This window comes from Heteronotia binoei, chromosome 7, assembly GCF_032191835.1.
Source record: "Heteronotia binoei isolate CCM8104 ecotype False Entrance Well chromosome 7, APGP_CSIRO_Hbin_v1, whole genome shotgun sequence".
Lineage (NCBI taxonomy): Eukaryota > Metazoa > Chordata > Lepidosauria > Squamata > Gekkonidae > Heteronotia > Heteronotia binoei.
The window spans coordinates 44,180,224-44,193,203 of NC_083229.1; the positions used below are offsets into that span (position 1 = coordinate 44,180,224).

Genomic DNA, 12,980 nt, shown 5'->3' on the forward strand with positions numbered 1-12,980 from the left:
GCATGCAGATGCAGACATCCCATTTGTGATTTAAAACAGCACCGCTTGCCTTAGGTATTATAAATCTGGAGTGCAGAATTGCTACCATGATGGCAATCCTGTGCTACTTCAACAGCTCTTAGTATTTTGTTGTAGGGGCTGCAAAGAAATAAGGCAAAGTGCTGGTGTAATGATGCCAATAGTATCTAAATCTTAGATTGGGTCTAAATGCCATTATGCATGGCTGTAGCACTGGTGGCCTTCCACCCAGTTCTATGATCCATTGCCATGATGCTTCACTTTGCTCATTCAGACTGTAGTCAGGCTTGGCTCAGATCCAGCCTGCAGTGGCATGGCTCTATCAATGCATCATCAGTGGCCAGAGCAAGCAGAATCCCCATCCATTAATGTACCATGAATGTCTAGAGTATTGGCATCATCTTCACTGCATTGCTCCAAGCAGTTGCTTGGGTGGGTTGGAGAACCAACTCTGAATGTAATGTGAGAAGAGAACCAACACGGAATAAAAGGAACTTGTGGCTGAAAAAGGTTTGAAGTAACTAAAATTTATAATGTAACTTTCCTCATGGAGTGGGGAGTACAAATATATACATGGTTTATCTTCTTGAAACCATCTTCTTTTCCTTTCTTCTTAGCCTTTTGATTTTCACTGGTGCCTTTGTGGGACAATGAATTTTACAACTTAGCACTTATTGTCCTTTTTTCTGTACACTGCCCTTTGCATATATATATTACCAGCTATTAAACAGGCACAAATACGTTTTCAGAAACTGGTAATCAGACAAAGGGCTAATAACATAGCACATATTAGAAAATAGCTAAATTATGCACTGTGCAATTGTGCGTACTTTGGTGTGTAGCCCATGGGCACAAGTCACAATTTCCATCAACACAGATGCATTATGTGCAGAAACGTCCTAGTCGACTTCTGTTTACTGAGCCTTGGTTTCTGACTTTGTTTCAAGGTCAAGGTCTTCTTGACAGCAATAGGACAGCATCTGAATATACTTGGTAATTGTAGCTACAAAACAATAGAAATGGCACAGAGATTACATTATGCAAATTAAAACTTCTTTTAGGGCACTTCTATGTAATGCTAAAGATTAATTAGCACGGCAATCCAGCTTCTGTTTATTAGAATGGCTTGGCTATCACAAGGAGTACTTGGATAATGAGACTTGTCTGTATTATGATAGTGAAGTAGCAGACCCAAAAAGGGAAAGCAATATTATATATGCAGCAACTGAAAGGCAAACAGCTTCATCATCACTGTACTCCTTAAGTATATCTTTCAGTTCAAGAAAAACCAGTTACAGATAGCTAATTAAGGACTGCTGGGTTAGTGGTCTTTTATTCTGGTGCCGGGAACATGTAAACCAGACTTCTGGAACCTGAGATATCACATTATTTAAATTATACCTGGTGGAAAGTACTTTCAAGTTACAGTTGACTTACAGCAACCCTGTAGGGCACGGGTGTCAACCATGTGGCCCAGGGCCCCAATCAGGCCCCCAGAGGGCTCCTATCAGGCCCCCAAACTGGCTGTCATCTGCTTCCTTCTCCCTCTTGCTTCCCTCTGAATAACACCTTGCTTTGCAAGGCTTGCAAACTGGCTGTCATCTGCTTCCTTCTCCCTCTTGCTTCCCTCTGAATAACACCTTGCTTTGCAAGGCTTGCCCAATGGCACAGGAGCTACAGAACAAAACTTCTATTTTCTCCATTGACTGAGGAAGGGGGGGAGGCAGAGCTTGCTTTGCCAGGCTCTCTCAATCACATAGCAGAGCTACTGAGCCAAGCCTCTCTTCCTTCTATTGGCTAAGGCTCCTCCCCTTCCTAGATCCCTCGGGAAGGAAGGAAAGAGCCAGAGCTTCCTTTGCACAATTTTCTGGCTCCCATGTGAGAAATACAAAGAAAGCATCTTTAAAACCAACAAGTGCTAATGTTTTAAGCATGTTTTATTTTAAGTTTTTAAAAAATCTTTAATTGTGTTTGTCTGTGTCCTTTATAAAGTTTATATCTCTACTACCTAATCTTAAATAGGTACACACATGGCCCAGCACGACATGGCCTGGCCCGACAAGGTCTCATTTATGTCAGATCCGGCCCTCATAACAAATGAGTTTGAACCTCAGGTTTTCAAGACAAGAGATATTCAGTGGTGACTTGTGATTGCCTGCCTCCATGTTACAACCCTGGTATTCCTTGGAGGTCTCTCATCCAAATACTGGCCAGGGCCAACTCTGCTTAGCTTCCAAGATCTGACAAGGTCAGGCTAGCCTGGGCTATCCAGGTCAGGTCTATTTATAACTACCCCCATTACAAAATCTATTGCCTCGCTCAATGCCGCCTATTTGAATGTCATAGGATATTTTTAAATATATGGAGTTTGTGCTTCTTTTATCACGAAGTGTACAAATTCACATCTTTTGGGGCTAGCCAATATGCTACCAGAGCAGAGGTCCCCAGCGTTTTTGATCATGCAGTCACCTTTGGAATTCTGACATACAGTGGTGGGTGCAACCACAAAATGGCTGCCCTGGGAGGCAGGACCAATCACAAAATGCCAGCTAGAAAGGTTATGCATAATTGCTGATAGCAGCTCTTTAGTATTTTGGGCAGAAGTTCTGTTTAACAGGATGTATTTTAAAATAACGTAGCCCTTAAAAATATTTCTTCCACATACATAGGTTACAGCTGGGCACACGGTGAAGAACCTTGTGCTGTGGTGGTAGCTGTTACTGAAAGCCATTTTTAAAAAAATCTGTCCAGCCAATCAGATATCCAATGGCCAATCAGAAGAAGAAGAAGAGTTGGATTTATACCATACCTGTCACTTGGAGTCTCAGAGCAGATTACAATCTCCTTCCCTCCCTCTCCCCACAACAGATGCCTTGTGAGGTAGGTGGGGCTGAGAGAGCTTAGAGAGAACTGTGACTGGCCCAAGGTCACCCAGCTGGCTGCATGTGGAGGAGTGGGGAATCAAACCTGGTTCTCCAGATTAGAGTCTGCCACTCTTATCCACTACACCAAACTGGCTCTCCATCAGAAACTCTGCCTGGCTCCATCCACTTTCTATAAAAAACCTCAGTGGCACCAAAAAAGATGTCAGCAGATGCCGTAGCACCCATGGACACCATACTGGGGGCCCTTGTATTAGGGGCACTAATACAGTTGAAAATAAATATATTTAATTACAAATGTACTAAAACATTATTTTTTTCCTAGTCTCCTAATGCAACACATTTGTTCCTTACCAAAAAGCCACTGAAGGCATCGAGGTCTTTTTTCAACTGGTAAATATACACCCAAAAAATATGCAGGGATTCCAGAGACTGCTATACCAATTCCAATAAGAGAATTGACTGTATCACTGTACAGAGGGACGATGACCAGGAAAAGGGTGCAGAAGCAATACACAATGGGGAAGAAGAGGCTGAGCTGTATAGGCAAAAACGTCAAAGCACATTACAGGAAAAAGTACAAAAGAAATGCAGCATAACCTCACATGAACCTCTACCATTTTATGCAAGTTCCCTGATAGCTGCTAACTTGTTTTGGATCCTCTAGTTTTTGTTAGATGTTGCAAAGAGTGTTGATTCCAGGTATTAAGCACTTAGCAATTACGTAGTTTGTTAGTCAAGGTTCTCCTTTCTGTATAACATGACAAGATAAAGATGAAGGAGACATCACCTGTAAGACCTTAGATGAGAGTAATAGCATCCGTATAGCAATGCTGGAGTTTAAAGCACTCTGCAACACATTATCTTGTTGCCATTCTTGTAGCATGCCTATAAGGCAGACCAGTATTATTCTCTGCGTTTTGCAGATGGGGGAAGGTGGACTTAGGCTGAAGGGCAGTGGCTTGCCTAAGTTAATCAGTGGTTTGAAAACCAGTATGCAGATAGAGTGCTGGACTAGGAGCTGGAAGGCTGGGTAAATTTCCCACTCTGCCATCATGGATCAGCCTAGTGTAACTCATAGGGTTGTTGTTGTAAAGATGAAATGAAGGCAGAAGGGCTGCTGTAGAAAGCTGCTTTGGGTCCCCCACAGGGTAGAAAAGTTGAGTCTAAATATCTAAAATAAATAGATTTATCTCTTGGTGCATCAACCTGCTGCCTGCATAGTCTGTAGTGTAGTATAGTTCAGCCAGTGTCTTTAGCCAGGATACTTAAATATGAAACTTGTCTGTATAAACCTGTGTGAATTTTGCTCCTCTGGTTAAGTTTGGTGCTTCTTGAAGTTTGTTTTCACCTCCTCTGTTTGTGCTTCATCTTTTTTGTGTGTACAGTGGTGGGACCAGTTCTTTGGACTGGCCCTCCAGAGCAAGGTCAGATATCACCTGCAGAGTTGTTTTAAGAAAACATGCAATGATGCTGTTTTTTTTTTTTTTTAAGAGAGGCCACTGCGTTGAGGGTGTTTGGATGTTTGTTTATGGGAGCACTGAGATTTTAACTGAAATGAATGCACTTTTGGGGCTGGTGACTTCCCCCCCTACATTGTTGTTTTCTTTTTTCTGTGTATGATTATACTAGTACTTCCTTAGTAGCCTTGGATCTTTGAGAAAGTGTGTATGTGGTTGTGCATTCAAATAAATTAATTAATAAATTCAGAGGTAGCATTGCCTGATGTCAAAATGCTGAGTAACAGTGCCACCCTAAGCAGAGTTACACCCTTCTAAGTCCACTGATGCCACTATAATTTCTGCTTAAGACTGCACAGCCTGTCATTCAAGAGGCCATCATGCCTGGTTCTAACGTCACAAAACTGTAAGGAATCTCAGAAAGAATGCAACACTGCTTTTAATGACATGTTCTAAGTTGATAATTTCAATTTCTGAGAATTTTTAACATTTGAACAAAAAGGAAGGGAGGAGGATGTTTGAGAACAAGAATCTTTTCCTATACCACCTATAGGTGGTGCTTTTTTGTTGCCACCTATGGCAAGCCAAGTCTAACTCCTTCCTCATGTTAGCCAAATTCAAGGGAAGAGAAACAGAAAGCATTCTTCATTTCCAAGGTGGTTGGCTGCTTTCTCAAGCTGCATCTGAGCAACATGGTAATAATAGCAGCTTTAATTTTATATCAGCTCCCCAAAAGACTAATAAATACACAAGGCTAGATTTATTTGATGCATTTTTCCAACACCCTGCAGAATATTTGTCTCCCACTCCAATACTGAACTCGATTCCATCTGCAGAAAATGCAAATTCAGTTTGTTTCTAGGCTTAAATGAATATTAAGCAGGGGAGAATTTTTAACAGCAGAATTTCTTTCTCTGTGTGGGTGTGTACTTTGTTTTTGTTATTTACTTACTTTAATGGGACGTCGTCTGTCTGGCTGCGTATATCTTAAATATATTAATCCTGCAATTGACAGTCCAACAAAAAACCAATAGCTGAAGCAGTAGTAGTTAATCAGGAGAAAAATATCTTCCACAAGGAGATAGATCAAAGTCATTAATCCCTACCAATGGATAAAGAGAAAAGTCAGAGGAAGAAGAAAAAAATCCTATATGCATGGTCTAAATATATGATTGATTTTGAAAATGTGTATGCTGTCTCTTCAGAGACCTGCTCAAGACAGTTTACAAAATAAAATACAATAAAATCATAAAAAAGTATAAAATTATCAGTCATAGCCATGAAAAAAGAAAATAACACCAGTCAATAAAAACAAGCAATCAAGAACAAGCCAATGTATAAAACAACACAAAACAACAGTCTAAAAAAAAATATTCATAAGATAGACCCTAGGCTAGAAATTCTACTATGTATCTTTATACATCCAGCTATACGTGAAATTCCGTGCTTAAAACACAGTCCACATTTTCTGATTACTTTTTAATAAGTGTTACTGCCGTTTTGCAAATTCTGCATCCACACACAAAATAACTCTGCAGGCTTTCTCTGTGATCTTCTGGCTGTTTAAATTTTCTCTAGATTCCTATAACATTACATCAAATAGCAAACAATTGCCTCAAACCAACAAGAAAAATCTGCATGCAGATAATCTGGCTAGACCAGAATCTGCATGCTCCAGCAGGGTACTGCGCTGGGATTTATACAGGCATTCGACAATCTGGCATTTGCTAAAAGGCTTACTAGCTAGCGCTTTGTTTAGGCCAACTTCTGCAGCATAGGCAGAGGACCCTACTCCCTTTAAGATCCAGTGTCAGAGAGCATAACTACAGTGGAAGATTTTAGCCTCTTCACATAGTAGCCGGTGGCTGTTGAATGAACTGTGACTAGTGTGCTTCAGAGCTGACTAACATCCCCCACTGGAGGCACCTGGCAACTCTAGCTTAGAATTAAAAAAAAAAAAAAAAACTTGTGCCGCTGCAATAAATGCTTTGGTCCATACTTGCCATGGAAGGGAAGGGTCACTGTACTAATCTATAAAGCCAAAGCTAATGAGAAGAGCCCTGTAGCGCAGAGTGGTAAGCTGCGGTATTGCAGTCCAAACTCTGCTCACAACCTGAATTTGATCCCAGTGGAAGCTGGGTTCAGGTAGCCAGCTCAAAGTTGACTCAGCCTTCCATCCTTCCAAGGTCAGTAAAATGAGTACCCAGCTTGCTGGGGGAAAGTGTAGACTGGGGAAGGCAATGGCAAACCACCCTGTAAAAAGTCTGCCATGAAAATGTTGTGATGAAGAAGAAGAAGAAGACTGCAGATTTATACCCCGCCCTCCTCTCTGAATCAGAGACTCAGATCGGCTTACAATCTCCTATATCTTCTCCCCCCACAACAGACACCCTGTGAGGTGGGTGGGGCTAAGAGGGCTCTCCCAGAAGCTGCCCTTTCAAGGACAACTCTGCCAGAACTATGGCTGACCCAAGGCAATTCCAGCAGCTGCAAGCGGAGAATCAAACCCAGTTCTCCCAGATAAAAGTTCGCACACTTAACCACTGCACCAAACTGGTGATACGATGTCACCCCCGAGTTGGAAATGACTGGTGCTTGCACAGGAGACTACCTTTACCTTTAATGAGAAAGGAAAAAACGGCAGTGTGGAATGTGGAGGTGTATAACTGTGTATTGTGTGATCTCTGGAAGGCAGGGCTTTTTTGGAACAGGAATGCACAGGAACACAGTTCTGGCTGTCTTGGAATCAGGGTGTGTGGCCTAATATGCAAATAAGTTCCTGCTGGGCCTTTCTTACAAAAAAAGTGCTGTGTGAAACAATTATGATGTCAGGGTGTGTGACCAGAATATGCAAATGTGTTCCTGCTGGGCTGTTTCTACAAGAAAAGCCTTGCTGAAAGGTTATGGGTGCCTACATTGTGTGTTACCTATGTGTTTTCACATGTGACTGGAGAGACTGAGTATGTGCAACTGTGAAGAGGGAAAGAGATAGCCAGAGATTACATACATATCATTTGACTTATTTGATATTTAGCTACTTTACTTTCCTAAGTTATCCACTTGACTTCTTCCTGTGTGTTGTGCTGTTATCTGGATAAGGGTAGACAAAATATTTTCTGTGTATTCTGTCCTGTGACACACTGTGCTGTATGCCCAGTGTCACAATTTTGCTCAGGTCTCTGCTAATCCATCAGTCTGTCTCAGGTGCTTCACAAGCAAACCCTTTGGTGAGGTGTCTGCAGCTATTAATCAAGGAGGTATGCATTGTTTCATTATCCTGGATCAGGAACTACACAAAGCTAGAGATTAAATGTGGAAATGCTTCCAAATTTAACTTAGCCACCCTGACCTGGATAGCCCAGGAAAGCCCGATCTCATCGGATCTTGGAAGCTAAGCGGGGGTCGACTCTGGTTAGAACTTGGATGAGAGACTGTCCTTGAAATACCCAGTTGGGAGGCAGGGACAGGCTTATTCAGCCACTTTCCTGAATATCCTCCAGACCCTGCAGTAGGGATCAGTCTCCAGAAGTCGACATGACTTCCAGGTGCAGACACCCACAAAAATACAAAAAATACCCCAAAAATTAATTTAGCCAATGTGATCCTTATCAGTGCAGTATAGAACTGAGGCAGTGGTCCCCAACCTTCTTGTATCTGTTGGCTTTTTTGAATTTTGACAAAGGCTAGGGGATACAATTATGGCAAAATAGGGGAGCAATCATGAAAAGTTGGGAGTTTCCAAGGCAAGCATTGTCTGATAATGTAGATTGCTGTTTCTGAATAGGTGCTATCTGCAGACATCAGGGTAGTGCATTCTGGTGTTTTCTGAAGCACCTGCGTAGGGTGGCCAGACCGTCCCGGGAGCCCGGGAATGTCCCGGTTCTGGCCCCCTATTCCGCCTCCCGGGCTGGCTATACCGGGACCATTTAGAGGTCCCGGTTTAGCCAGCCCCGGAGGCGGTGGGACGCGGGCGCCGGCGGGGAGGGCGGCGAGTGAGGGAGGGAGCGTCCCTGCGCCTGCGCAGGGCCCCTGCGCACGCGCAGGGACGCTCCCTCCCTCACTCGCCGCCTTCCCCGCCCGCGCGCGGGGCCCGGCAGCGGTGGTGGAGGCCTCTCCGTGGCCTCCACTGGTCGCTGGAAGCCCTCCAGAGACTCTGGAGGGCCTCCAGCGACCAGCGGAGGTCGCGGAGAGGCCGCGGAGCACCCGGCGCTGGTCCCGGAAGGCCTTCCAGAGCGTCTGGAAGGCCTTCCGGGACCAGCGCCGACCAGCGAAGGCCTCCCTGCGGCCTCCGCTGGTCCCTGGAGGCCTTCCAGAGTCTCTGGAGGGCCTCCAGGGACCAGCGGAGGCCGCGGGGAGGCCTTCTCTGGTCGGCGCTGGTCCCGGAAGGCCTTCCGGGACCAGCGCCGGGTGCTCCGCGGCCTCCCCGCGGCCTCCGCTGGTCCCTGGAGGCCCTCCAGAGACTCTGGAGGGCCTCCAGGGACCAGCGGAGGCCGCGAGGGAGGCCTTCGCTGGTCGGCGCTGGTCCCGGAAGGCCTTCCAGAGGCTCTGGAAGGCCTTCCGGGACCAGCGCCGGGTGCTCCGCGGCCTCCCCGCGGCCTCCGCTGGTCCCTGGAGGCCCTCCAGAGACTCTGGAGGGCCTCCAGGGACCAGCGGAGGCCGCAGGGAGGCCTTCGCTGGTCGGCGCTGGTCCCGGAAGGCCTTCCTGTCGGTCACTTCCGGGTTCCTGTCCTGCATCTCAACCTGTGTTATTAGTGACAGGCTGCTTCGGCGTGCCGCTGCGCCGGCCCCCTGGGCCCCACAACGATGGGACCGATGCCACAGGGACGGGCTCGAAACACTCTATAACCCCTCAAAAGAACAGCAGTCTAGCTCGCTTCCCCCGAGCCCTGCCGCCATAAGCCTCAAGGGGGCTCATTTTGCGGCATCTCCCGGCGGGAGGGTGGCACCCGCACGGGACACATATAAAATGAAAGAGGGGGCGCAGGGCTATCAGAAACAGCCGGCGGAGGGAGTCGGGAGACCACCCCACTGGGGGATCCACACCCCGAAAGTGATGAAGGTGGCGCAGATAGAGCCAACAGAGCAAACAGGACAAAATAAATAGGCTGCATTATGCAGCACAGTTGAGAAAGTGCCTTATCCCATATACTGATGAAGTATATACAGAATTTCAGAACAAAATTGTTTCCGGCGGTGATATTTGGGGGATTTTTGGGGATGTCACAGGAAGTGCTGTGAAGTCACTTCCTGTTTCCGGCAGTGGCATTTGGGGGAAATGATGTCATTTGGGGGAAATGATGTCACAGGAAGTGATGTCACTTCCCATTTCCGGCAGGTGACGTGGGGGAAATGATGTCACAGGAAGTGATGTCACTTCCTGTTTCCTGTGGTGGCATGACGTCACTGGAAGTGACGTCGCCGGAAGTGACGTCACTTCCTGTTTCCGGCGGCGAGCGAAGCGCGCGCACACCCCTACCTTCCCCCCCACACACACAACGTGTCCCTGGCTGGCCTTCAGACATTATGGTCACCCTAACCTGCTGGCTCAACGGGGTGAACGAAAGGTCAGGATTGGCTCTCTGCTTTGGAGAAGAAGCAAGTGGATTCCAGGTAATGCCTTGCTGGACACCTTGGCACCCATGGATGCAATGTTAGGGACAACTGTTCTAAGAGCTGTGATCACATACATTAGTAGTTCACACAGTCTTAGGCTTCATAATGTTGAAGTTAATTTGCTTGGCACACAACATACAGCATGAGCTAGAATTGCACATGAATTAATGTAGGTTTCAAAGCAGCCCACGTGTAAATGTAACGAGTGCAAATACCTTTTGCAAATACTTACATTAAAAATAAGAGCAGGAACAGGTGTGAAACGTTTTATATGAATCAAACTCAGGCTGTCAGGGAGGTGTCCTTCTCTGGCTCCAACATAGAAAAGCCTAACATAAAGGGAGGAGGGGGGTCATATCAGATTCTAACCAAGTGATGGTGCTGTAGATCTAAACAGCAGACTGAAAATGGACAAGCAGATTAAAAATAAATATTGCTTGAAGCAGCCTCAAGTTCTGAATGACAGAATGCCAGGGCTGTTCCCTTCAACAGTGGCTGCAGTGCTGATGTGAGACATTCTTATGTGATCCATCCATATTCTGTGCAGCAGCCATAAGGTGGTTGTACAATACAGAATGGATAACATAGGAACCAGCCCTAAGTCACTGCAAGAAATTACTTCTTTCTAAGGGTGCTTTTAAATATCAGCTGCTGCATGACTGGCCTGTGTCATTGTCACATGGAAAAGGAGAATATGTTCATATATCTCAATGCATACAGTATTGTAACAGCAGAGAATAAATTCCTTTGCATCCCCACAGACTGTTTCAGTGGCAGGATGATTTTTTTTTTTGGGGGGGGGGGTTTCCTTTTAGTACCTACAAGTCCTTGTAGCATTTGTGGTAGATGGTGATAAAAAAGGTAACTGCTCAGCTCTGACCTGGATAGCCCAGACAAGCCTGATCTCATCATAACTCAGAAGCTAAGCAGGGGCAACCCTGGCAAGTATTTGGATGTGAGACCTCCAGGGAATACCAGAGTTGGGAGGCAGAGGCAGGCTTTCAAGCCACTTCTCTAAATGTCCTCCATGCCCCAGTAGGGGTCGCCAGAGATCACCATGACCAGTCATATTGCACATTCTGTGCAGCTCTTATATTAAACAAAATGAGCTTGGATGCTTGGGAGAAGTAGTTATGCACAATGATAGAGATTTTCTGCATTACTACAACCAGTCATCAGGAAGCAGTGTATTTCCCAACCTCATGGGCTTGAATCCTATGAATGAGTGTGTTAGTAGGGGTGTGCTTCCATGTCTGCTAAAATTTCCATTTGTGCAAGGGTCGGTTGAAAACCATTGATCTTGTAAAAGCGAAATTTTAGAAGAAGTTTTAGCAGATGTTTCAGCAAAAATTACCATGGGTAATTTGGTGCTGTTTTGTTAGAAATATAAATGGAGCCCAGAAGCACCATTAGATATACTTTCAACAAGTGATCTGCAACAAGGAGCACACTGCAGCTGGTTACATGGCAAAATGGTTATCTGACTGTAGTCTCTCTAAACTAGATAAATGTGCATTGTCTATAAAATGTTCTACTCAGCTCATCACAGGTTAAATTTATAAGCAGCTTTGTTTGAAAGGCTGATGAATCCATCTAACCATCTGTCCATCCCTATCCATCTAACCATCTGTCCATCCATCTATCTATGGATTACATTAGACTGTTTCAGTTGTTACATTTGAGGAATATTGTGAGCTACCCACAATCCTCTGATATACATGGTCATGATTTTGTTTGAACTAGGCATCATATGTCTTTTGCAGCTTTGGTACACAGGATATGTACCAAAGGTGGACAATAAACATGGTGCCCTATTGAGACAAAATGGCAACCTTGTATGTCATGTGCTTACATATTGCTGGATAAACCCAAGGGTAACATCTGAAAAAGTCTTAGTTGTACTATGGAATCTCAGAAGATAAACAGAATCTTATTTGTACCTAACAGTTCCCTTTTGTACAAATGTGCCAGATAAAATAAAACTTAATATCGCTATAAAAGCACCTACAGTTTACTGGACTCACTGCATAGACAGAATCAGAGACAGAGCAGTTGCCTCAGTAAATAGTAGGCTGTGTTTTTACTGTCATTTTACAGTTTGCTTTTTATGAGCAACATGTTACAATTGTCGAATTATAGAGCTGGAAGGGACCTCTAGGGTCATCTTATCCAACCACAATATAGGAAATTCACAAATACCTCCTCCCACACCCCCAGTGACTCCTGCTCCATGCCCAGAAGATGGCAAAAACCCTCCAGAATTACCATAATCTGTCCTGGAGAAGAATTGCTGCCTGACCGCAAAGTGGTGACCAGCTTTTCCCTGGGCATGTAAGAAAGGGCCATGAGAACTAAGCACTGATGCAGCCCTTCCTGCCCTCCCTCTCATGATCTGCCTAAGTTCACAGAACCAGCATTGCTGTCAGATGGCCATCTAGCTTCTGTTTGAAAACTGCCAAAGAAGGAGAGCCCACTACCTCCCAAGAAAGCCTGTTCCACTGAGGAACCATTCTTTTGATGCTGCTTGTAAATGAAAGAAGGATGAGACAAAGCTTCACAAGGCACGTGTGGTACAGTATTCGACACAATCACTTTTATGAAATGTTTCTGGCTTCACCTCTCCAGGGCTAGTTTCTTAATTTGTACCTGGAAGCTGCAATAATAGATGAGTTTAATCCTCCGTAACAAGACATGGCCACTGCAATGGGGATAATCCATTTAGCATGGCTAAGAGCTTTATTACCAAAAGTCTGTAATAGGAAAAAGAAAGAGCTCATTCAGCTAGTTTCACAATGTGAGCTGACTGTCATGGAAATTTACAGCTCAAGCACAGCTAGCCAGCCTGTTTTTAAAAATGATTATACTGAAAAGGATTTTAGGGTGTTTTTGTGATCCATAACACACAGCTAAATTCCCCATGAGTGGGTCATTAAATAATGACAAGAGAAAAGCACTTCTCACATGTAGAGAGTGGTGGGGGACTGGCAGTTTACTGGCAGGGGAAGTT

At 44.9% G+C, this 12,980-nt stretch overlaps 1 protein-coding gene across 1 annotated transcript in view; it reads right to left on the reverse strand.

The window, feature by feature from the left end:
* Window positions 1–740: 740 nt before the first annotated feature.
* Window positions 741–12,980, reverse strand: part of LOC132575094 (Y+L amino acid transporter 2-like) — a 38,994-nt gene continuing 26,754 nt past the window's right edge. The window contains exons 6-10 of the mRNA XM_060243539.1: window positions 12,620–12,723; window positions 10,206–10,302; window positions 5,313–5,462; window positions 3,255–3,438; window positions 741–1,021 (exon numbers count right to left, since the gene is read on the reverse strand). Coding sequence (XP_060099522.1) covers window positions 933–1,021; window positions 3,255–3,438; window positions 5,313–5,462; window positions 10,206–10,302; window positions 12,620–12,723 — 624 coding nt within the window. The 3' untranslated portion in view covers window positions 741–932. The remainder of the gene's footprint in view (window positions 1,022–3,254; window positions 3,439–5,312; window positions 5,463–10,205; window positions 10,303–12,619; window positions 12,724–12,980) is intronic.